At 40.2% G+C, this 26592-nt stretch overlaps 1 protein-coding gene across 1 annotated transcript in view; it reads right to left on the bottom strand.

Annotated features, from left to right (window-relative positions):
- Positions 1 to 2102: 2102 nt before the first annotated feature.
- Positions 2103 to 26592, bottom strand: part of DEPTOR (DEP domain containing MTOR interacting protein) — a 149781-nt gene continuing 125291 nt past the window's right edge. Inside the window, exon 9 of the mRNA XM_058564859.1 lies at positions 2103 to 7869. Within this exon, the coding sequence (XP_058420842.1) occupies positions 7741 to 7869 (129 nt within the window). The 3' untranslated portion in view covers positions 2103 to 7740. The remainder of the gene's footprint in view (positions 7870 to 26592) is intronic.

Here is a 26592-nt window from a genome sequence, read left to right as displayed (position 1 = left end):
AAACTCTGCACCCTTTCCTCACACCTCGCCCTATGCATCTCTTCCATCTGGCTGTTCCTGAGTTATATCCTTTTATAATAAGTCAATAATCTGATAAGTAAAATACTTCTCTGAGTTCTGCAAGCCACTCCAGCAAATTAAGCAAACCCAAGGATGGGGTCATGGGAATCTCTGATTTATAGAGATGCAGTCAGAAGCATGGGTTATAAACTGAATTTGCAATTGCCAGCTGAAATGGAGGTGGGGTAAGTCTTGTAGGACTGAATACTTAACCTGTGGAATCTGATGCTATCTCCAGGTAGCCATATGATCCAGCTATTCCACTGCTGGGTATTTATCCTAAGAACATGAAAATACAAATGTGTGATGATACATGCACCCGTATGTTCACTGCAGCATTATTCACAATAGCCAAGACTTGGAAACAGTCTAAGTGCCCATCAATGGATGAATGGATAAAGATGTAGTGGGGCCAGCCCTGTGGTGTAGTGGTTAAGTGCATGCGCTCCTCTGTGGCGGCCCCGGGGTTCGCAGGTTTGGATCCCGGGCGCCCCGGGACACACCTCTTGTCAAGCCATGCTGTGGCGGAGTCCCATATAAAGTAGAGGAAGATGGGTACGGATATAAGTCAGATGGAGAAAGTCAAATATCGTATGATCTCACTCATAAGTAGAAGATAAAAACAACAACAACAACAAACACATAGATGCAGAGATTAGACTGGTGGTCACCAGAGGGGATCTGGGGATGGAGGAGGACGAAAGACGTGACAGGGCACATATGTATGGTGATGGATTATAATTAGTCTTTGGGTGGTGAACGTGTTGTAGTCTACACAGAAATAGAAATATAATGATGTACACTTGAAATTTATATAATGTTATAAACCAATGTTACCTCAATAATAAAAAAATAAAATAAAATAAATAAAGAATTGAGTTGAATTGTAGGACCCCCCAATTGGTGTCAGAGCATTGTTTGGTGATAGTGGGGGGAAGTCCTCCCACATTGGAATTGGGTACAGAACCCCGTTTAGTCCCCCTAGAATATGTAAGCTTCATAAAGACAGGGACCTTTCTTATTTACTGTTGTTTGGGAAAGACTTAGTGACAGGGCCATTTTAGCGCTTAATAAATTATTTGTTGGATATTTTTGAATATGTTATACTGACTTCCAATCATCCTTGCCTCATCAAAATCAGAGTTGCTGTAGGGTAAAAAGTTTCAAAGACATCCTGGGCATTGACGTAGTAAGCTAGGATCACAAACTATTTCTTACATTTTTTGCGCTTTAAATTTTATGAGCTTTGCCGCAAATTAGGATTCTCAGTATCATTGACAAAATAAACACTTATTTGACAAAAATTAAGAAGTCTCAGAATATCAAGTGTTGGAGAAGATATTGATCAACATATATGACTTTTATATTTTAGATGGGAGTGTATCTTGGTTCAACCACTTTGGAAACTAGTTAGATGTGACCTTGTAAAGTTAGTATTCCTGTCACTCAGAAATTCTCCTAGGGGCTGGCCCGGTGGCACAAGCAGTTAAGTGCGCGTGCTCCGCTGCGGCGGCCCGGGGTTCGCTGGTTCAGATCCCGGGCACGCACCGACGCACTGCTTGTCGAGCCACATGGCGGTGTCCCATATAAAGTAGAGGAAGATGGGCATGGATGTTAGCTCAGGACCAGTCTTCCTCAGGAAAAAAAAAAAAAAGATTAGCATCAGATGTTAGCTCAGGGCTGATCTTCCTCACACACACAAAAAAAAGTAAAAAAAAAAAAAACAGTAAAAAAAAGAAAAAGAAATTCTCCTAAGTGGATAACTAAGAGAAATTCCTTCACTTGTTCCCAGGAGATGGTATAAGGATGTTCACAGTAACCCAATTTATGACAACAACAACAACAATAGAAACAACCCAAATGCCCAATGATAAGAAAATAGACAAATAATTGGTGCTCTGGCAATTTATGAAGTGAATGAATTCATTACAAATACACACAAAATCTAGAAGACTCTTTGTAATATAGTAATATATTGGTATTAGTAATATAGTAGTAATTAGTAATATAATCCTGAATGAAAACAAGCAAGTCCCAGAAGATTATGTAAAACCTGATGCTTTTTTAATAAAGTTCATTTTAAAAAACGTACACAATTATTAAGAACAAAAAGAACAACAGAATGATAAACTCAACATTCACCATTGTGGTTACGTCAAGTATGGGAAAGCAGGGACAGGATTGGGATGCAGTACACAATTAAATGTAATTTGTTGTCAGTATTCTAGTTCTTGGGTTGGATGGTGGCTTCTGACATTAAACCACTGGCTTCCACACCATGATTTTATATTCCCCCCTTCCATGGAGAGAAGACTTCTAGGAGACAGGCCCAAAGGTGACTCTTAAAGGATGACCTGGATCCAGGACCACATCTACTCAGCTTTGTATTCCTAGGGCCTGTATACAGTGTCCTCGGTAAGGTTTCTTGAATGAGTGAATTAGTGAGTGAATAAATGAGAGAAAAATGTAAAGTTCTTTTGGTGACTATTGAGTGTAGTCCAAATAACCACTTACCCCCATACTTTGCCCTGCCCCCTACATATATCAAATTATGTAACTAATTTCCTAATTAGTTGAAAATAAAAAAGAACTAATATCTTCTCAGAGTAGTAAACAACCACATAGCATTTTCCATATAGACTATTCCATAACACTCTTCAATATTGGGCTGTGCAGGGAGAAAATGATTCCAAATCAAATACAGTACAGAAAAAGGTTTTTAATGCACTTTTTTTTTTTCCAGGGAAAAGAGCTTCAGAAAACATCCATCATTAAGTAGTTTTACGAATGGCACTTTTGGCTACATTAGAGAATTAGGTATGAGTCCCATGTGTTTTCTCTGATAGGTCAGTAGTACATCAGCTTTATAATGCAACCCTTTCTTCGGATAAAAAATGGCTAATTTGTTCCAAAGGACAGGAAAAGCTGAAACCCTAACGTCATTGTTTTTAAAATTTAACATTTATTTCATGCTATACTATTTTCATATTATAATTTTAAGTATTATGCTACAATTTTTAAGAAAGGGAGAAAATAAATTTCAACATAATTTAAAAATAGCATATATATTAAGTACATATATTAATGCATTTGACAATACCATATGCTAACTTTGATAATGAACTTAATTTTGGTACCCTGCAGAATTTTCCTTTTGGTATTGAACTCAGGAAATACATATTACACCTGAAATTCTGCCTTAAATGAGTAAAACCATGATCAATGACATCACTAGACTCTGATCAATTAGCAAAAACTGAAATGTTCTAGAGTTACTCTAATCATTTATAATCAAAATGAAACAGGTTAATACTCAACAAGAGAGAACAGTTGATATCATCAATTTGAAATAGATCTTGAAAGCAGATTATTTTCACAACACATTTGAAAGGAATGAGTATTTGGAAATGTGAGACTCCATTTTGAACTGAAAGCAATGATTTTTAAATAATTAATTGCTACCATTCCAACACATTCACCTTTTATAAGGTAGTGTGAAGTTGATCGCACATCTAATCTACTCAAACATGGATATCTTCTTCATGTCACCCACTATTTCTGAACTAGTCCCCTTATTAGTTTATATAGTTATTTAACAGAGATTAATAATCACGCATCAGACAACAAGACCAATCCAAAGGCAACTGCATTTTTCTCTCGACAGCAGAATTAAAAAGCGTGGCTTTCAAATTTGCTCTGCTAGCACTCACTATGCTAATGAAGAAACAAAAAACGATTTCCATCTCCATCACGAAAACATACACATTACACAAACATCTGAAAAGTCAGAAGTGTTTTCTCTGAGAACAAAAAAATCCATTTCAGGGATTCTCAATGAGTGAAACCTCACACACAATACACTGATACACACAGACATGCACATCCATGTAAAATAAAAGCTCTTAGAAATATTGCTTATCGTTAATTTAGAATAATTCTTGTGTTACACTTAGGAATAGAATTTCTAAATTTTAAAGCAATTCAGCTGTCAAAATATCACACAAAAAATTTATTTTTTAATGATATCATTTAACACACAAGGCCTGAATCAATTAAAATCGACTCACTTTTACCTTCACAGGTACATGGCACTACTTGCATTTTATGAGTATCCCAAAACCAAAGGCCTATTTTCACTGGCTTAGGCTCTTCTACAGAAGGCTATACTATAAAGGACTTTGGATTGGAAGGGGGGAAACTAGTGTATGGTCCAGGCTTTTGCCCCAACAAGCCTCATGAGGTTGGGTATGTCCCTTGACCATTCCACACATTAGTTTCCTCACTAGCAAAACAGGAAGACCAAGCTGTGCTCTCCATGCCTCCACATAGCACTATCATTTTAGGATTTTCTGACTTTGACGTTTTCATGAGGCATTGGGCTTTATTCCCAACTTAATACCCAGTGTTTGAGCAGTAATTTGCCTCTGGATAGATGAAGCCTTTCAATAAACAGGTAACTTCTTGGTCCTTTACTCGATAAATAGGGAGTACCTACTCTTGGTGGATTAAAAATAGCCAAAAATTCCTTGCAGCTCCTCCCATCAAAAGGTAGAGTCTATTTCCCCACCTCTTGATTCTGAGCCAGCTTTGTAACTTCCTTTGGCCAACAAAATGCTATGGAAGAAACACTGTGTGACTTCCAAGCAAGTCCACAGAAGATCTTGCAGGTTCCTTTCTCACCCTCTTCAGTCTCATGAGGCCAAATAAGGAAGCCTGGGCTAGCCGTGGGGAAAGGCCACATGGAGTGGGACTGAGGCACCTCAACCAACAGCCACAGCCAACCACGAGACATGTGCATGAAGCCATCCAAGATCAGCCAGCTCCCAATCAACCTGACCACTGACCAGAAATGTCTGTGTGAACCCAACCCCCACCACGTGAAGCAGTGGCTCGCCATCCCCGCAGAGCTCTGCCCAAACTGCCAACCCACAGCATCATGAGCAAATAGTGTCATAAGCCACATCTTGGGGTGGTTTGTTAGACAGCAGTGGATAGCTGACACGCTACCGTGTAGAACTGTGCTAGGTAAAGGGAATGCCCTTTGTAACAAGACACAGTCCCTGTTCTACAGATGCTTAGGGTGTACTTAGGGAGACAGACAGGTAATGGGACAATTTCAAAGTAAATGTCATCAGGGCTATAATTACAGGCGGTTGGTGCATAAGGGTTCATGGGACTTTAGAGATGGGGCATCAATCCCAGAACTAGGGCATCAGAGGAGATAATATCTAAGGGGAGTTAATAAGACAGATTTTCCCTAGCAAAGATGGAGAAAGAAGAATATTCCAGGGAGGACAAACTGCATATGCAAAAGCTGGAGGGAGCTAACCGGGGCCCCTATGATAGTGGGAGCATTCACTTTAATAACAACGTGAGGATGTTGGGGTGGGCTGGAGGGGTAGCTAAGGTAAAGCTCTCTTGGCCTTAAGTAGAATTCTCTGGCATTTGGCCTTTAAACTGAGGGTGATGGGAGCCAAAGGAGGAAACAGTTCCTTCAATCCTCTTTTTCCTTCCTTCCTATTTCTTTGACCAAAGACATCAATGGCACTCTCTGAACCAAAGAAATTTCAAGGGCAGGAGGCTGTGTGGAGGAGATAAAGATAGATGCTTCTCTGGTGCTTAGATTGGCTAAAGGGAAGTGATATTATGCTGGGGTCCAAGATAATGGGCATGAGGACGTGAGTAAAAAGTACGAGTAGCAGACAAGAAGAAGATGCCATTCCTCAGAAGGTGTTCCTTCTTCTTTTGTCATTTAATGAGTATCTGGGGACAGAAAGCATTTAAAGCTCATCTTTTAAAGACGTTATAAAATTTTTTTAAAGCCAAATGGTAAGGCCTCCCACTTACTAGTTATGGGGCCTTGGGCATATGACTAACCTCTTTAGGAGTCAGTTTCCTCAGTTGTAAAACGGGGATAATAACAATATGGACCTCACAGGTCAATAAGGATAAGCAACATACAGTTTTAGCACAGCACCAGGTACAGAATAAGCCCTAAACAGAAGGTCCCTAAATGGGGAAAGACTGGATTGGGGGGTGGGGTGGTAACATGGATTTAACAATTAAATAAACCCGTGTGAACTTAGACTGTTTTTAAACTTGCTCAGATTTAGTTTCTACATCTGAAAAACGAGAGTGATGATACCTACCTTGCAGGGTTGTGATGAAGATTAAAAGAGATCATATATGTTAAATGCCATAGCACAGAGCCTGGCATACAGTATAAATGCACATACACACAAAGACAATAATATTTCTCAAATTTAGATCGACAGTATTAATATTAGACACTCTATATTACTTCAAAATCTTATTCTCTGACTAAAGCTACAGATCAGAAAAGTTGGATTACCAGAAACATATATATATGTAACATCTTTAGCACAATATATCCATTCCATCAGTACCAATACTTATGATAACCTATCACAAAAAAATGGCTGAGGTACAACATTCATATTTTATTTTGTTAACACATGATAAGAAAGTAACCTTGTCGTTTATTATGCATTATATGAAATTAAGAACAATTTAGCATTCCCTGATTCCCTAATTTGGCACTTTGAGGAATTTCTTCTATACACCAAGCCCCAAAATGTATTCTTTTCTAGACCAAAAAAAGAAACATGCATATATACAAGTGAGCTGAAAAGTTACAACACAAGAGGGTGCTTTTGGTGAAAAATAATCCTGCCAAATAAGCCGCATATCATGTCCTTAAAATATGTTACACTAGAAAGCTATAAAAAATTCAGGCCAAGAGGCAATTAATTTAGTTTCAAGTTTTATCACACACGGGCCAAGTTTTAGAATACTTTACTTAAAAAGGGACAACCTCAAAGTAAAATCTTGCCAGAGGCTTGATTTTGAATTATATGTGTCTATACAAACGTCTCTGTTTTGACATTCACCATATTCAGGATTAATTCTAGAAAGCTGCAGTAGCTGATTGATAGAACAAAATGATTCAGGCTCAGAAAGAGAAAACAGAGTAAACAATTTTAAGCAGTATCTCCCTGTTGACCCACCCATATCGTCACCAAGTTTTTGTGTTTTAACTAATGCCATAATTGAAAACACATGTTAAGTTAAAAGTTGATGCTAAAGGCAGGAATTAAGAAAAGTCATTTTCTGATGGCTTTTAAGCACTTGAATGCTTTAGAACCTTCTTAAAAATGCTAATAAACAAGTAATATTCCATTGGATGTTGCTTTAATTTGAAGCTCAGTGAAATCTAGCCCCTGTAACAAACAGTTACGTGCTAATTTTGGTGGGACTTCAATGCAAAACTGTAAAAACTATTCTATTGACCCCTAACAAGGGGATTTCAGCATGTTGCTGTTTTGGCATTCAACAACTTTCTGCAAACTAAGATAAAAAACAATGGATGAGAACTATAAATAGAAATTGAGTAAGGCAATTCTACCATGTAAGAAAATTCTGTTTCACAAATTTTTTCTACACTGACATCAGCTTTTTTTTTTTTTTTTAAAGATGTATCACCCGGTTCTTCCACACTCAAACAGTGTATGAAACTCGAATTAAGATGTGTATGTTTGGAGAAAAGATTGGTATGTCCAAAGCCATCCATTTGTATGGAAGTCTTGTCATTGCATTGCTCTGTGTTGTTCTGGCTTTCATCATCCACAGGCCGCTCGAAGGGCTGGGAGGGCCACCTGCTCAGCACTCCAACTCTTCCATGACTTCCATGACAATTGTCCGTGGGCCCGTCAGAATCAGATTGCTCACGGTCCGGTAGTCTACATGCAGCACGTTGAGCCCATTTACAGAGACGACGAACTGACAGACCTAAAGGAAAGACAAAGACGAAAGAATCTATTAGACACATGAAAAGATGTTCAACATCATTAACCATCAGAGAAATGCACATCAAAACTACAATGAGATATCACCTCACCCCGTCAGAATGGCTATAATTAACAAGACAGGAAACAACACGTGTTGGAGAGGATGTGGAGAGAAGGGAACTCTCATACACTGCTGGTGGGAGTGCAAACTGATGCAGCCACTATGGAAAACAGTATGCAGATTCCTCAAAAAATTAAGAACATAACTACCATGCGACCCAGCTATTCCGCTGCTGGGTATTTATCCAAAGAACATGAAAGCATGAATATGTAAAGATACATGCATCCCTGTGTTTATTGTAGCATTATTCACAATAGCCAAGGCTTGGAAGCACCCTAGGTGCCCATCAAGGGACGAATGGATAAAGAAAATGTGGTATATATACACAACGGAATACTACTCAGCCATAAGAAGTGATGATATCCAACTATTTGTGACAACATGGATAGACCTTGAGGGTATTATGCTAAGTGAAATAAGTCAGAGGGAGAAAGTCAAATACCATATGATCTCACTTATAAGTAGAAGAAAAAAACAACAACAAACAATCACATAAAGACAGAGACTGGATTGGTGGTTATCAGAGGGGAAGGGGGGAGGGAGGAGGGCGACAGGGGTGGTTAGGCACATGCGTGTGGTAATGGATTGTAATTAGTCTTTGGGTGGCGAACATGATGTAATCTATGCAGAAATCGAAATATAATGTACACCTGAAATTTATATATTGTTATATAATACAATGTTACCGCAATAAAAAATAAAAGAATCTATTATAGCTTCTGGTTTTTCATGGACCTCTAATAAAGACATTGTACATCTCTAACAGGTAACTTCATTCTTAAAATACACAACTGTACTCAGCTGACAACTCCAATTCAATAAGTTCCAAGAAACTATACTTTTTCTGGAAGGAAATATAATGGAAAAAGCATTTCAGGTTTTTACAAAATTGGGTTTAAATCCTAATTCAGCAATTTACCAACTTAAGCCAGGTATTTAAATTTCTAAGCTTCATTTCCTTCAATTCTAAAATAGGGACGACTAATAATAATAATAATAATACCTATAAGATGGTTGTAAAAACTAAATGAGGTAAACTACATAAAGTTTCTACTACAGTTTTCTGAACCTATAGGGTAGTCAATACATTTTCATAGTCACAGTGTTTATGGCTGTTATTCTTCACTTGGACTCAATACATAGGGAGACCCCATGGCCCAGTGTTCCCAAGACAGTCCTCTTTTACACCTATTGTTCTGGCATGATTATTAATGTGCCTCCTTTCACTTGCCAAGGTGTCCCAGTTGAGATGATAAGTTCCAGACATTTCCCTATTTCCCATCCTTATGAAAATGGATGAGGCCAACAAAGGTCAGCTTTTATACCAAGTGAGTGTTAGTTAACCTGTGATAGGAGGGAGAATTACAAAGTCTCACTACATCACTCAATAATGAGAGGCCGGTCTGGACGTGTCATAGTGAGCTTAATTTTGACCCACAGCTACTGCCCCAAATAGAGGTACTTCCCTTGAGGTTGGTGGTGGCATCAGCTGCTGCGTACTTTTCATTTAGCTGACACAAATTAACAGATGCTATGTCTGTTGTGTATCTGAAGAGGTGGACATTGGACATGAGTGATTTGTTTTTGTTGCTCGAACAGAAAAATGGAGAGACACACAGATCTCCAGCTGTCAGTGATAAGTGCATCTAATTAGTAAAACATAACCAAATAGAATATAAGTATGTAGTGTCTGCAAGTAGTAGGCACCCGTGGTAAACTGAATAATACCCCCAACTCCCAAAGATGTCCATGTCCTAATCCCCAGAACCTGTGCCTATGTTAGTTTACATGGCAATGGGGAATTAAGTTTGCAGATGGAATTGGATTGCTAATCAGCTGATTTTAACATAGGGAGATTATCCTTGATTATCCAGGTGGGCCCAACGTAATCAGAAGGGTCCTTATAAGAGGGAGACAAGAAAGTCAAAGGCAGAAGTAGGAGATGTGACAACAGAAGCAAGAGTGATACCAGCCAAGAGACCAGGAACCAAGGAATGCAAGTGGCCTCTAGAAGCTGAAAAAGGCAAGAAAATAGATTCTCTGCTCAGAACCTCCAGAAAGAATGCAGACCAGCTGACACTTTTATTTTAGACTTTTGCCTCCAGAACTATAGGATAATACATTTGCATTAAGTCGCCAAATTTGTGTTAATTTGTTACAGCAGCAACAGGAAACTAATGAAGTACTCAATAAATATTCATTGTTGAATGAATTGAATGAATAAATGTATTAAGAAAACAAGCACAATTAGGATTGAGCCTGAAGGGCTTCTTGCTTCTTATAAATTATTTCTTTACTTACTGGGAAAGTAAGAAAATAAAAAAGAGGAAAGAAAAAAGGACAAAAGGGAAGAAGAGAGAGAAGTCGAGGAAAGAGGAAGGAAAGGAGATTGTTTAGTTGAGATTGATTAATTTAATGACATCTCCCATATCTGTTGTTCTCATCATACTTCTTTAAGTATAATGCCTGAGGAATTCATATGCACACCTGCTGCCAATTATTAATTAATTAATTATAGTGTTGACAACTCAAACAAAGAATGGGAAAATACTAAGACACTTTGAAAATTATCATTTCTTTTTATTATTTTATAAGCAGGTAATCTTAATATAAACAAACACTTTATTAATATAATTTACAAATAATATGAACTATAGTCATGTGCTGCATAACAACGTTTCGGTCGATGATAGACCGCATATACAGCAGTGGTCCCATAAGATTGTACTATATAGCCCAGGTGTTCAGTAGGCTATACCAACTAGGTTTATGTAAGGACACTCTATGATGTTTGCACAATGATGAAATCGCCTAAAGACACATTTCTCAGAACATATCCGCACCATTAAGCATCATGTGGCTGTATAAATATTTAAAATATAAAATACATTTTAAATATAGAAATAACATAAAATATATAATATAAATAAATATAAAATAAAATACTATATCTATATCTATTACTCAGATAAGCCAAAATTGGAAAGTATTGGGATTGGAATCCAAATAGGGATTTAAGTCCTAGGCTCCTTTGTTGGATGATCTTAATCAAGTCATTTCTCTTCCTCCATTTCTTAATGAAATCATTTATAAAACAAGGTTAGGTAAAAATGCTTATCCTGACAGGTTCAAATGAGCCAATGAATTTAAAACCTGTTTGCAGATGTCAAGCACTACACCAATGCTGAGTTCTATGAACGTCTCTCCGTTTAAAAATACCCACCTCTTTCACGGTTACATGCAAAACAATATGGAAGGTGGACGGTGGCAAGCGGAGTGGTTATTTACTCAATAAACACTTGCTGTCCTAAACCTCAATATTTTCCACTCCCCAAACTACATTACTAGTGTTTTTCTGTATAAGGAGACCACACAATCCCTATTTCTCCTTTCTCCTTTCCACAAATCTGTCCTCATGGATTCAGGGCATATCTTGTACAGAAGCAGCAGTTCTCCACCATGGCTGGAGTTGTAGTCATAATTAAGGTCATGCTAGCAGGTCATAATCCATTCTGAGGTAGGCCACAAGTAATTTGCAGGACAATTTAGCACTAATTTAATGTAGACATTAGCTCGTAGTTTGTTTTTTCTGCTCCAACACACTCATGAGCCAAAGAATGAGAGGAATTCTATCCCCTCCCGGTCCAGAGCATTGACTTTAGACCTGGGTCCTTCTTTCCTCCAAAGGAATGAACAGCCTTTTAGTGTTGCCAAATGAGGGGGCCGAAGTTGCCAGGTGAGCTCACACTCCAGCTAACCCTTCACAGGCTCCTGAAGTAAGATGTGTCTCTGCATCACTCAGGGATCACCTTCAGCATTTAGTCTCAACCAAAACTGTATTCTATCTTTCCCACATAGTGTGTGTTTGTTTTAATTGACCAACATTTAAAAATTAGAAAATTTTCACATAAGAATCCAGATTCTGGCCTCTCTGGAACAATCTGAAGATCTAATAACACCAGGTCTGGATGGCCACTTGGCAACAGCTGAGTGGGGACTACCCCTTCTAGATGGGCCACGTTCTCTCGCTTGCTGCGGTCTCACCACCTCTTATTTTTCTTACACCTAGCTGACAGAGATTGGAGTCTGTGATCCCTGATCTGGGGCCACGAGAGGGAAAGAGCTGAAGAGAGGGAGGCTTAGCGCTTCGAAAACTGAAGGAACCCATATGTCCATCAACTGATGAAAGGGGAAATATTATACAATGGAATATTATTCAGCAATAAAATGGAGCCAACTATATGCTACAACATGGATGAATCTTGAAAACCTTATGCTAAGTGAAAGGAGCCAGTCACAATAGACCACACATTGTATGAGTCCATTTATAGGAAATGTCCAGAATTGACAAATCCACAGAGACAGAAAGTAGATTAGTGGTTGCCTAGGGTTGAGGAGGGGGTAAGGTAGGGGAGTGAATGCTAATGAGTACAGAGTTTCTTTTAGGGGTGACGAAATGTTCTAAAATTGATTGCAGTGATAGCTGCATAACTCTGTGCATATACCGAAACCCAGTGAATTGTACACTTTACATGGGTGAACTGCATGGTATGTGAATTATATCTCAGCAAAGCTGTTATTAAGAAAAAGAAGAGGGCTAGCCCCGGGGGCCTATGGTTAAGTTCAGCGCGCTCTGCTTCAGTGCCTGGGTTCGGTTCCTGGGTGTGGACGTATGCCACTTATCTGTCACTGGCCATGCTGTGGTGGTGACCCACATATAAAAGAGGAAGATTGGCAGTAGATGTTAGTTCATGGTGAATCTTCCTCAGCAAACAAACAAACAAAAAAAAGAACTAAAGGGAAGAGGGCCTGATGCCAGCAGTGCATAGATCTCCGTGAACCGGAGAGAGAGAAGTTGCAAGTTTGGTTCAAAGACGGGGGTCCTGTGTACCTCTTGATTGTGGGGGCCCTTGGAGGCTACAAAACTCTTAAGGGCTGTGTGCTTGGAAAGATGAGCATTCAGTGACCTCTGCTCAGGGCTTATGCCCAGGGGTTCTGGGTGGGAAAGGGCAGCCAGCACGGCCAGCTATGCAAGGACCAATGGCAGCAGTAATTAACGCTGGTCAAGGTCCGTTTTATTGGACTGCCTAAACCCCAGGATGCGGGGGTGGGGTGGTGTATAATCCCAAAGGGGAAGGTCATGGGCAAGGGGCACTAAAATCATCTTATATTGGACTTCTCATCCACCTTGGTGAGTGGCGACTTGAACTGAATTTAATTTTAGAAAAATAAAGGAGGTCATTTGGTTTTGGTGTGTGTGTGTGTGTGCATGCACAAACACATGTTTTTCAAATACCAAAGTTTGTGACTGATTTACTCTCATAAAATAACGCTGATCAAGGCTATGCTAGGCATAAAGACAATCTCACGTCCCTGTATACTCACATGCTCTCCAGAGTAGCAGAGGACAAGAGTGGGGTTAAAGCAAGTGTCCCATGAATCGTTCATATTCCCACCACCCCTCTTATCTGTGTTACCACCTGAGCACTCCTCTGGGAGGATAAGGATCATGTGAAGACCTTCTGTCATAAAGTGATGGGGAAAAAGGCTAAGACATCTTGTACCAACTAGTGTGGGGAGAACTTAAACAAAATAAAAATTTAAATAGCTGAGTCCTTGCCTTCATGAAGCTTAAAATTTAGTTTAGGAGAATGTGTAATCACAGGCAGGCTCCTTTTCAAAGCAGCAGGCAATTTCTCAATAAATTCTGTCATTTATGAAAAACCTATTCTTTTCCAAGTGCCAATGCAGGTACTTTACATACTATATTAAAAATCCTCCTAACAGCCATGGGGTGACATCTGTTGGATTTTGGCCATCCAACAGTCATTCTGCTAAAAGCAACTTGATATCCTTTTTGGGTATCACCTTCCCGTGCTGTGGGTAATATGGATGAGAATGCCAATCAAGGTGCCCATGAGGTCACCATGAGGTCACCATGGCCTGTCCATGAAGTTATCCAACCCAAGCTTGGCCAATTGGACTCTCTCCTGGACCACTGAATCTGGAGCTGAGGAACACAGAAGAGAAAGTTCATTTGCTCTGGTACTTAGATCCCTAGACCTGCCTTGGTTCCCGTCCCTTTTCAAGCCTGGTTCCCTAGACCTGCCTTTGATTAACCTATATTCTTGAGATCCTTCAGATCAATTTCTTTTTTTCTTATGATAGCTGGTTACAGTCATTGGTAATCCATGATCACCAATGCAATCCTTACGAACAAACTGAATCTCAGAGAGGTTATTTGCTTAAAGTCACAGAACTAAGTGCCACATCTGGAATTTGAACTCCATATGACTCCACAACCCTACATAAATACAAATTTATGTAAAATAAATATTAGTTATTTACAAAACAAAATATGTATATGCAAGTCTGAGGAATGCAGAGAATAGTAGAAGACAAATGTTTTTCTCTTTGCTTTAACTCTTAAACAGTCTAGGTCCACTCAAATATCTTGTGATGTTGATGCTTAGGCTCTTCCAAGGTCATAAGAAGGTTTTTATTCAGTTAAGGTTGGGTTGCTTTTTGTGTGACTTAAAATCCTCAAAAATACGTAAACTTAGACATTTATTTCAAACTTGTTCCTTGAATGAGGGAAAAAAAAAGCCTTCCAAACACTTATCATGCTTACATTCAAGGTAGTATTTTTAGAGTCAGACAGTTAGGAATGAGGTCATCTCTCCCTAAGTGGTCCCAACAACTGCTGTGGTTCCAGCAGTTCCAATGTTCTGTTACTAAAAATGTGCAAAACGATCTAGAAATGCAGGTAGAACTATGTACCACATTCAGTTATAATGGACTTTAAACTAGCATCTATGGTACACTATGTTCTGCAAATAAACACACATTATGAGTAACCACAGGAAGCACACAACCTAGAGGAAAATTATTTCTCTTCTATATTAAAAAGCACATACACACAAACACACAAAACATGTTGACAGCCTCTGAATAGGCCTACCTTAGATACATATTACCCCTACCTGGGGTTGGGGACTTAGACGCCACCCCTAGGTGGTAATGAGAATTCAAGTGAGGCTGTGATACTTTTCTTCTCCTTATAATTATCTTTATCAGATCTGTCCTCAAAGATTTGACTGCAATTCTCTCATTTCCCAGTTCATAGAAGAGAGATCAATCATGAGCTCATGTAGCTGCTCTAAACTCATCTCCTACAAGAAGGGTAGTACCTTAACTTTATAAAGAAGAGATATGGAGGACGTTCTCTTTAACGAAAATGAAGAACGAAACCTTCATAAGTCACAGGTAAGTGATGTCTCTGAGCAAGAGGGCAGTGGAGAAAAGTCCTAAAACCCACAGTAGGTCTGGTAAGAGTTAACAGGAAGAGGGAGGCAGGACTCAGCACATTTCAGGGTGTGATCAGATTGGGGTAAATACCTAGGCTGAACTCCAGCTTTCCTCCTGATAAGAAGCCAAACCAACTAAATAATCTTGCCTTTAATTCCTCTCCGTGTGCCAGCCCTGGCAGATGTACAATAACCCTCCCGACAGATTGAGTGCCCATGGGATTGTACAATTGCACATTAGTTTTTAAATGGCTGGAGGTCCATCACAATTATTCAATTGTTTCATCCAAAGTTGGAGAGGCGTTGGGGAGAAACACTACACCTATGATTATATAAGTGTCTTCTCACTGCCATGGAAATCTGTATTCACCAAGACATTTGCATCCCTGAAGCGGCTGCATTCATGTGAATGTTACTCTGGTTTTTCTCTATTTTTTTCTTTCTTATCTTGAAGGAGAAAGAAGGATTGGAGGGCAAGGCTGCTTCAGGCTTTCCCTGAAAATAACAAAACATTTAGCAAGACAGAGACCAAGAGAGATAAAGTTTCAGAGACAGAAAGAGTCATAGGAGAAGAAAGATAGACACAGATGGATGCAGAAAATAACCAGGAAGAGCCAAGTCCTGGTTAGTCGGGTATGGAAGCCTGTCCAATCAAATGATACAGAAAGTAGAACCAAGATGTGAAGTGCAAGCTAATACTGAAATTCTTTAGCAAGTAGAACACTCTGATATATTCTAGAGATCACCCTGATCAAACTTCCAGTAAAAGTAGAATTCTTTCTACAAATCCCTGCCAGGCATCCAACCTATCTTACTTGAATGCTACTTATGACAGGAAATGCACCAATTAATGAGGAAGCTTTTTTTGGGCCATTTGCATGTTAGAAGTCCCAGCTGTGCATTCCATCAACATTATTTAAGCCATTTTCACTGTTCAATTGCTTAAATGAAAAGTGCACCCTAATACAGTTGTCCCTCAGTATACGCAGGGGGATTGGTTCCAGGAACCCCTGTGGATACCAAAATCCATGGATGCCTTATATAAAATGGCTTGGTGCAGTGAATACAGTTGGCCCTGTGTATCCACGGGTTCCACATCCAAGGATTCACCCAACCGTGGATGGAAATTTCAAGGATGTGAAACCCACGGATATGGAGGGCCAACTGTATAAAACAACGGCTCTCAAACTGGAGTGCAAACATGAGTCACCTTTGGGGGCTTACTGAATATGTGAATTCTCAGATCTCACCCAAGACCTACCAAATCGAGGGTGGGTCCCAAGAACCTGCATTTTCATTGAGCATATCAGGTGGTTCTGATATAGCACTATGTTGAGAAACAGTGCTATAAAGTATCCACGAGAATTTTCTCTACCAAAAGTTAGTTTAAATGTTTATCTTATACCTGTTAGTATTATAATAATGTATTCTATGACTGTGAGCATTAACAGCCTCAAGTATAAGAGGGAGGCTGACATTTCAGTTTTTATTATAATTATTATTTGCCTGCAGTCTATTTCATTTCTAGAGCCAATTTTGCTATCCTTTAGACTTCAAAATTAATAATAACAACATATAAAATGCTTAAGTTTAGAACTAATTTTTTTTTTTGTGAGGAAGATCGGCCCTGAGCTAACATCTGTTGCCAATCTTCCCCTTTTTGCTGAGGAAGATTAGCCCTGAGCTAACATTCGTGCCCATCTTCCTCTACTTTTTGTATGTGGGATGCCACCACAGCATGGCTTGATGAACGGTGTGTGGGTCTTTGCCCGGGATCCAAATCTGCAAACCCCAGGCCACCGAAGCGGAGCGTGTAAACTTAACCACTAAATCACTGGGCCGGCCCCAGTTTAGAATTATTATCAGAGATAATATCCAAGTTGCTCAAAACACAATACCAAAAATAACTAAACCTGCTGCCATGTTAGACCACACCTACTTTTAAAGCCATATGTGAGCCTCCATTTTTTAATTGTTGATGTAGCAAATACATACCATGATCAGACCTGCTGAGAATGAAGCTTGAGGCTTTCTGATAGCCAAACTATCAAAAAGAAAAGAAGGCTGAGGGTGAACCAGAGCAATGAAAGTCACGAGTAGATTAAGAAATATTTGAAAGTTGTTGAAGTTTAGAGATTAAAAAGAGAAAAAAGTTATATTTTGATTGTTTCTATTTCTTTAAACCTTGCTCCAAATCATACACCATGGTTTTCATAATCTGACATGAGACTGTGAAAGCAATAACATAAACATTTAAATAAAGCAGTATTGGGGGCCAGCCCTGTGGCTTAGTGGTTAAGTGCACGCGCTCCGCTGCTGGTGGCCCGGGTTCGGATTCCAGGCACGCACCGACGCACCACTTCTCCGGCCATGCTGAGGCCATGTCCCACATACAGCAACTAGAAGGATGTGCAGCTATGACATACAACTATCTACTGGGGCTTTGGGGGAAAAATAAATAAATAAATAAAATTATATAAATAAATAAATAAATAAATAAATAAATAAATAAATAAAGCAGTATCTTTTTATGGATGATTTGTTATTTCCCTCTCTGTGACTTACGCCTGTGAAAGCCTAGCCATTTGGTCCATAAATCCAGACTACTTCTTTTTTGGGGTGGGTGGGGAGCAGTCATTACAAAACTTCTTTTTTTCCCCACCTTTACTGAGATACAATTAACATATAACATCATGTAAGTTTAAGGTGTACAGCCAGACCACTTCTTAGCTCACAACTTGCCAGTCACCACGGGCAGTGCTCTTACAGCTAATAGGAACACCTAACATTTTCCCAATGTTCTTTACATATGTATTCTCATTTAAAATTCCCAACATACCCTATAAGGCAGGTACTATTATTATTATTCCCATTTCACCGTCAAGGGTTCAGATTCAGAGAAGTAAAGTAACCGGAGCCATAAGTGGTAGAGCCAGGAATTCTACTCCAAACTCTTATACTGAAGCCCTAGGCCACTTTGCCTCCCAAGTAATAGATAATCAGCTCCCCTAAAACTGGCACTGACACCACATGGATGAACATCCCAACCTGGTATCTAAGCACCTCACATACACAGCGAATTTCTTAAGAATGATGCATTTGATTTTTCCTTCTACCATCCTTGAAAATGGAAAAATGCTCACTTGGTCATCATTATCCCCACCATCCTCATCACCATCATCATTAGCAAGGAAGAAAATGATGGAGAGTGGTAAGAGGCATTTTTACTCTTTTAAGAATAACTCAATCTAATCTTAACCTCTGGTCCAGCCCTAGCACGAGTATATGCCATCTTATTGTTCTCAACCAGAGTTCACATAACCATGTTTATTTATTTTCTGGAGGAGAAAGAGGAAGGCTCCTCTCACTGTAGGCAGCTCCTCTCTTCTGCTAGAGCAAGGTGAAGATTAATGACTCCTGGATGAAGATTTTAAAGATTCCAGGGTAGAATGAAGGTAGCGTGTATAATCACCCTTGCTGACAATGATGCACATAATTGAGCCAGCAAGCCCCAAATCACACCATTTGTCACAATGATGATATTACCTAATCTGTGCCTTCAACTGGCATTACCAATTACTCAACATTCCTTTTTTGTTGTTGCAATCTTTGCTTCACAATAGAAACAGGACAGCAGAAGATTCAATACACCATCTGTCTTCCGTAGGTGGGTGAGAATGTTGGTACCAGGTGATCAACAGAGCATGGGTGTTACCATGCTCAATGTGAGGCAGCCTTCACTTGCCTATAAAGCTTGGCTTATCCACAGCAAAAATGGATTTCCTAAGAAGTTTTTCTCCAGGGAGACTCTCATTCTCTCCTTCCTTCCTCCCTCTCCAGTGAGGATTTCCCCAAGGGTAAAGTGAAGTATAAGGCAGTGGAGAAAAGCCTGAACTGGGAGTCAGGAGATAGGTTCTAGTCTCAGCTCTGCACTCAGAGAGCTGAGTCACTTTGAACATCCTACTTCAATTCTCTAAGCATTAGTTCTTCATCTGACAAATTGGGCTGAAAAAATTTATATATATTAGGGACTTTACAGTACCTTTCAGCTCTAAAATTCTATGCAAAAAAGTAACTCCTATTTATTAGCGATTGAACAACATATTTACTATTAACAACAACTTAATTCATTGGTTACTTATGTGCCAAGAACTAGGCCAAGAGTTGCTTACATTAAATTTGCAAAGAAGACATTATTTTTAGATATGTAAACTCAAGCGCAGAACAATACAAATGAAAGAATGTAAGATGCGTCTCTCTCATGCACTTATCTGTTTTAGATATATAAACAACAAAACTTCTAAAAGACATATTATAAAGCTATATTCTGTTAAGACAGAGTAGTATTGGTATAGGCTTATAGACCAATGTAATAGAATTGAAAATACAGAAACTGATCCCCCATATGTGGACACTTGCTTATGACAAAGGCAGCACTGCAGAAAAGAGGGACATTTTATAATGATAAAAGGTTCAATCCATCAGGAAGATACAAAAATTGTAAACACATATACCTAACAAATATATATACCAAACACATATACCTAACAAAAAAGCCCCAAAATACACATGGCAAAATTCACAGAATTCAAGGGAAAAATAGAAAATTCAATGATAATAGTTGGAGACTATTCTACTCCACTTTCAATAAAGGATAGAACAACTAGGCAGATCACTCTGCTTAAATGTAACACATATGTCTAACCTATGGCCCAGCAATTCCATTCCTAGATATGTACCCAACACTATGATAACAATGTGATTAATTTATATAAATTTCAAAAGTAGACAACTAATCTATGGTCTTAGAATTCCTGGGTAGCAGTTTCACTAGTAGTTTACTTTGTAATAGCTTGAGATGTGTATAATTTGTATATTTTCTACATAGTGCAATAAAAATTGTTTTAACTCACACCTTTATAATTTATTAGTTATGTGACTTTGGGCAAGTTACAAATTCTCTGAGTTATACTTTACTCATCTGTAAAATGGGGCTCAAATTTATTACGAGGATCAAATCTGATCTACTAAGCCCAGTGTTTAATGCTAGTAGATGTTAAATAAATATTGGTTTTTCTCTTCTAGTTCTCTTCCTGCACAATCTCTCCCTTGTAAACAGCCCAGTGAGTGCAGATTGTTGAAAAGGAGACAAACTATGCGTGGATCCATACCCAGGAAAGCCAGTTTAGGTTCTGGTTTGGGAAATGGAAATAGATGTCTAGTTGGACTTCGGTCAAAAATGAAAAATAAAAATAAAAAAAATAACAGAGTGATAAAGAGAGGATTTTTCCTAATCCAAGAGAACCCTACAAGGATAGAGAATCCAGAAGCCACTGTAAACAATCAGCATAATTTTAAAGTGAACAGAGCAGTAGAATTCAGCTAAGGAATCTCTGGTCCTGTCCATAAGATATTCACTTTAACAAAGTTGCTTCAGAACTCAAGTAGTTGTACAGTGTAACTCGACTCATGGATGGCTTCTCACCAAAATGTTTGACAGAGACATAAGCTGAGGCAAGATTTGCTAGCTACATCTATAGAATGAATTCCTCACACCTACAGAATGCTTTATGTTTACAAAAATGTTCACATTCAGAATAGATACTACTTAGGAGTTTTGGACACTGCTGTAGTAAATAAGTTGTGTGTCTGTGTTTAGTGCATAACAGCCCTAACAGCAGAACTGTTCTTGGAAAAAAAAGAAAAGAAAAGAAAACTTGCAGCTGTATGTTCAGTCCCATAAATCTTTCCACCAAATATGCAACTGGCTGGAGAGTGACTGCTGTGGGAGGAGGCAGAGATCCAGTTCTTGGACAAACACAGGATTCTCTCTCCAGAGAATTACAGTCTTCCTCTAAGCCTGATGCATTTTAAGCATGCTGTATGGCTATGTGGTGTCCCCGGAGAACAGACTGCACAATTCGCCTTGATGGAAAGCCAACCGTATGTAAGAATGACTTTCTTTCACAATAAAACAACAACAACAACAACAAAAAGCAACTCTAAAGAATTTTTGTTTCAAATTGAGAAATTCAAAATGCCTGCTGGTTTCAAACAGAATCTGCCCCCTTCCAGCCCAAATTGACCAAAGGTCTTTTTCAGATCGAGGCTCAGCCTTGATCCACTTTGCTCAGTTGAGGGGGGTCAATCAAGAGGGGGACTGTGGTGCACTTAAAGGAGGGAGAGATAGGGTGAACCCTGGTTCAGTCCATAGCACTTGGATTCCCAAAGTTATGCCTTCCTGGGGATTCTGTCTAGAGACATGTGTCAGGATGCATGGAGGATGTGTGGCCTACCGGAGGGATGGTTCATATCACCTTTTCCACAAGCAGCTCATGACTGCGCTAGAACCACTTCCAAGGTCTGCTTGTGCTAAGGACAGACAGCATGCTCTTGGCCTGGTGGTTTCCCAAGATTATAACAAGTGTTCAGGCACTGAAGAGAAGCAACATGTGCAATTATAAGCACAAGATTCCTTGGACTTCCTCTACTACTGAAGGAAAGGAATCTGTCACCCTGGGAGCCTTTATACCACAGGGGATATGCAAATTCTCACTCCTACTCGCCCCCCTTCCCCTCTAATACAAAGTTGGCTTACACTGTGGATACAGCAAGTTCCTTAGAATTCCCTTCCAATAGCAGGAGACACATTCTCAACACATGTATTAACTCCCACAGGAGCTTACAGCTAAAAGGAGAGATCTAGAAGGGCAGACTTCCTCCCTGACCTCAAATTCTTTCCTCCACAGGAACCTTTTACCCAATTAGCTGTTTGTTCTTAGAATGCTTATTAGTCACTTAACACCCAGAAATTATTATGCTTTTTTCTGGATTATGCTAAAATGCAAAATTAATATACCAAAGATTTTAAAAGATAGATTACTAAACAAGATGCAGTACACATTAAGGTTATCCATCAGGAAAATAATTGCATTATAACTTTGTTTTCACAAATGCAATGCATTTTTCTTATATTATTTCACTCATAAGAGGTGACCTTTAGTGTGTTGGTGATGTTATCTAGCCTTTTAGAGCGAGCCAAAGTCTCATTCTCCTTATTCTCCCTCTAAGGTGGTGCTGTTGTGATCTGGGCTAAGAACAAAATGTGTATGTGTATGTGAGAGGGAGAGAGAGAGAAAGAGAGAGATAGAGAGAGTGTATGTGTGTGTGCACTTCGCAGAGACACACAGGCTGCCATCTAGTTAATAGTGTTTTGGTGGGAAAAGTACAAGGATTATAAACAGTACCGGGCATGGAACAACCTCTTTTTGGGATGTGATATCTGGAGTAAGCTACCTTAGACATTCTTTGCTCAGGCTAATGGGAACTGAGTGGCCCCAGGGGAGGGAGCCAAGCCTCTGGTTTCTGCTCTAGAACCCCTTCTTTATTCTACCAATACCTGGGGCTATACTAGGACCAAGCAATCTGTGGGCCAGGGATGGGCCTACCAACCAGGCTACTCAGGACTGTCTCAGTTCAAGAACTTGTGCTGAAGGATCAAGAGAGTTCCACAGTGACTTGGCTAAAGATTGGGAGTAAAGCCTCCCACCTCCCACCTCCCACGGTCCATCAATAAACACTGGGCACAGCCCAGTGTGTTATATTCTGGATCATATCATCTTTAGGAGCCTAAAACACCAATCCCAGAGAACTGCATGGATTTGAAGATTGGGGTTCCCTCCAATATCTCCATTCCTAGAGAAACATCTAAGCCCTGGCAGAGTTAGTAACATATTTTGTCAAGATAGCCAGATGGAGAAATTGAGTACCAGAAGAGTAAGATAATTTCAACACATTTGAAGGGCACCCTGATACAATGCAAAGACCAAGAGCTCTGGAGCCAGACAGACCTTGGCTAGTTTGGCTTTGGCTCCGCCATTTAGTTGCACAACCAGAGGCTATGATTCAAACTCCTTCAGCCTCAACTGTAAAACATAGCTAATATCTAGCTCATAGGGTTGTAACAAAGATTAGAAAAGATGATACACATTAGGCAACCAGCACTGTGCCCAGCACAATGTCCAACAAAAATTGGTTCCTTCTTGCTGTTATCCCTGTAGAACATACGAGACATTAAGTTACATTAAGTGGCCAGCTCCTACACCTGTGAATGTTTACTTCTAATGCTAACCCACTGGATTTGTAGCCAGGACCAAACTCCTTTGCTAAGGCTTCATGCAAGAAAGTGATTAATTTATGGGCTAACCCTGGAAAACTGACTTCCATTCTGGGCATTCAAAATGCTTCCAGGAAAGTTTTCCACATGGCCAAATTCAGCCTGGTCATATTTCTTCTGTCTTTTATAAAGTAGCTAAAATAAGCCATGTTGTGTATACAACTAGAGTTTGCTGAACCAGTTCTTTTTAGAAGTTTGGAGAGAAAAGACCAGAGAACTCTTATCTTAAACACTTCATCTGTTTTGGGTGCCTGCCCCAAGGAGCCAGAGGGAACAAGAGAGAGATCTTTCTGCTTACAGAGACCATGGTGGAAGCAACCTTACTCATTAGATATATGTAATACAATTCCATACGCAGTAGCTTACAATACTCAAGGAAAGTTCTCTACCCTTTTATCAGGGCATCCTCTCCCCTCCTTTACTGGATGGATCTCATATTTGTTCTCCCCATCTCTTATTCCTACTTTTACTGAGGACATTTTGTGGGCCAGATATTAGGAAGAACATGAATATAAATAAGACAGTGAAGTTCTGTGGTGTCAACTTGGCCAATCTAGAACTACATTTCCGATTCCCTTTCCAGAGCAATTCTGGGTTCAAGTTGGCCACAAGGAGAAATTAGCATAATATCGGGGGAATATTAGTGGAAGTAAAGCAGTGAACATTACACCTGGCTGCCCTCCATGGTTAAATACAGTGCGATGCTGACACACACGTGCTATGGAGGAGTTCCAGCCTATTCTTGTTCTACACTGCTCCACACCCAGTCCTCCCTGATGACAGCCCTGCAGACCAGCCAATAGTGGTTTCAAGCCCCCCACAGCTAATGAGGTCACAGCCTTCCAGAGATTTCTTCACCAGTTTCTCTTACAGTCCCATTCCAGAAACTTTAGGAATGAAAGTTAGGGTCACCCAACCAGGAATAAAGGTTTGGGAACCATAAACGATTGAGTGCTTGTTGAGGGTCCAGGGGATATGAAAGGAGTAGTGGAAAAAAGAAGCTATTAATACACATGCAGAGATGTTGATGGATTACAACTTGTTCTCACTTTCCTTTCAAGCGACAGAGAAATGCAGAAGGGCTGAGAGTTTCCAGCTTGTCCTCGCTCTCCCCTACTCTGTGTCCAGCTCTTCTTCCCAACTGCCAGCCCGGCTAATAAGAAGAAATCTCAGTCCCACCACCAGACCCTCTCAAAGAAGTGTGAAAATGGAACTAGTCACCCAGGCTGGGGACAGAGGATGAAAGAACCAGAACCCAAGTTGTAGTGGTGGGAATCTAAGGGAGGCATAAAAATGGAAGCTCACTGCACAGACAGCGCCGACAGATTTGACGATGGAGGCTGGGGATTAACAGAAGTAAGTTTAAGGCAAAGATGAGTAGGGACTTAGAGACATGACTATGTTGATGAGATATGCTGGCACTGGCGTCCAGGATGAGATGGAATATGGGCCTGGAGCTCTGAGAGAGCTTGGGGAGAAGAGGCCACTTTGGGAGTCATTGACATAGAGGTGATGGGTGAAGCAGTGGGTGATGGGCATGGAATTGTTACTGCACCATGGAACACCTAATTATAGACAAATATGTATTTTTTCCCCAGCTATTTCTCTCTGTATATATCCAATTTCCACAAGATCAGAAGTTTGTGAAGAGAATGACTTCAGATTCTCCACAGAGTCTGAGACACATAAGTCATGTTCCACCATGGGCCCGCAGCCCAGGATTCCAGCTTCCATAGACATGGGTACCCCATGTCTGCCTCCCCTGACCTAGCTAAGGCAAGAGACAGTCATGTCACCTCTGGGCCTACAAAGATATGGTGTACGCCCAGTCCTGATTACTCAGCTCTGTGAAGTGGAACTTGATCTCATCAACCTCAGCTGTGGGTACATGCAGGCAGTCACCCCACCCAGAACACAGTTTAGTTAGAGCCCTGTGGTCCCACTGTGGTAACACAGCTGGTCACATGTGGCCATGACAAAAGCAGCTTTCTCCTCCGAGGTGCAGAGGGGCTCTGAGGGTCCTCCTTATGCAGAGCGCTGGCTTTCCCCACCCTGGCAAGAGAGCCTCATTTAAAACCTTGGTCTGTGAATGTTTCATCAGTCAGCACAAAATTCTGCCAACTCTGGATGGCTACAGGTCTAGGTGTGAAGAGGAGGAAAAAAGTAAACATTTTCTCCTCAGCAGAGGAATATCCGTCTTTTAAAACTAAAGACTCAAAGTATATTTGAATTAATAAGAAATTGACCTCCACCAGCCTTCAACTTTCCTTGGAACAGTATGCAGTATATTTTCCTTTTCTTTTAAAAAATCTCTACTGCGCAAAGAGAACAGGACACAGTGGAACCTTCCTAGGGTACAAGGCCACAGCTGTTCACTGGCAGCCTCACCATGCACATGGGGCTGAAACCCCATCCTGAAATTCCATCCCTAGGTACAGCACACGCAACAGGAGCTCTGTTTTACACTGGCAGTTAGGGGAAGCCGGGTTTCTTGAACGCCACACGGCACAGCTGTAACGATTCAAAGTAGGTAAGATGACAGCATGAGCAATATGGGCTTGAAAACAGCCCGACTGAGGTTTGAGGGCTGCTTTCTTGCTTGTTCTCCTCCCTGCAAGCTTTGACGTCAAGTGGAGCTAATATATTTCCACGTGTGCTTGTACCTGATATACTGCAAGGAAATACCGCAATACCAAAAGTACGCCATCCAAATGCTTTGGCAATGTATTTCAAAAACAAACCGTGGAACACTGCCTTCCACCTGAATTCGAGGCATGAAAATCAGCGTAGCCTCTCATCCAACAGCAAGAAGAGATTATGCAGCACTGTGTCCATTTTTTAAGAGGTCTGGGATGGCAGTTCTCGCTCTTGGCTGCTGTACATTAAAATCACCCGGAAGGGGCCAGCTCAGTAGTGTGGCGGTTAAGTGCGCGCACTCCGCTGTGGCGGCCCAGGGTTCGCAGGTTCGGATCCCGGGCACACACTGACGCACCGCTTGTCAAGCCATGCTGTGGTAGCATCCCATACAAAATAGAGGAAGATGGGCACGGATGTTAGGCCAGGGCCAATCTTCCCCAGCCAAAAGAGGAGGATTGGCATTGGATGTTAGCTCAGGGCTGA

The sequence above is a fragment of the Diceros bicornis genome, chromosome 21 (assembly GCF_020826845.1).
Source record: "Diceros bicornis minor isolate mBicDic1 chromosome 21, mDicBic1.mat.cur, whole genome shotgun sequence".
Lineage (NCBI taxonomy): Eukaryota > Metazoa > Chordata > Mammalia > Perissodactyla > Rhinocerotidae > Diceros > Diceros bicornis.
The sequence above is the reverse complement of the archived record's forward strand: the minus strand, read 5'-3'. Positions and strand labels throughout refer to the sequence as shown.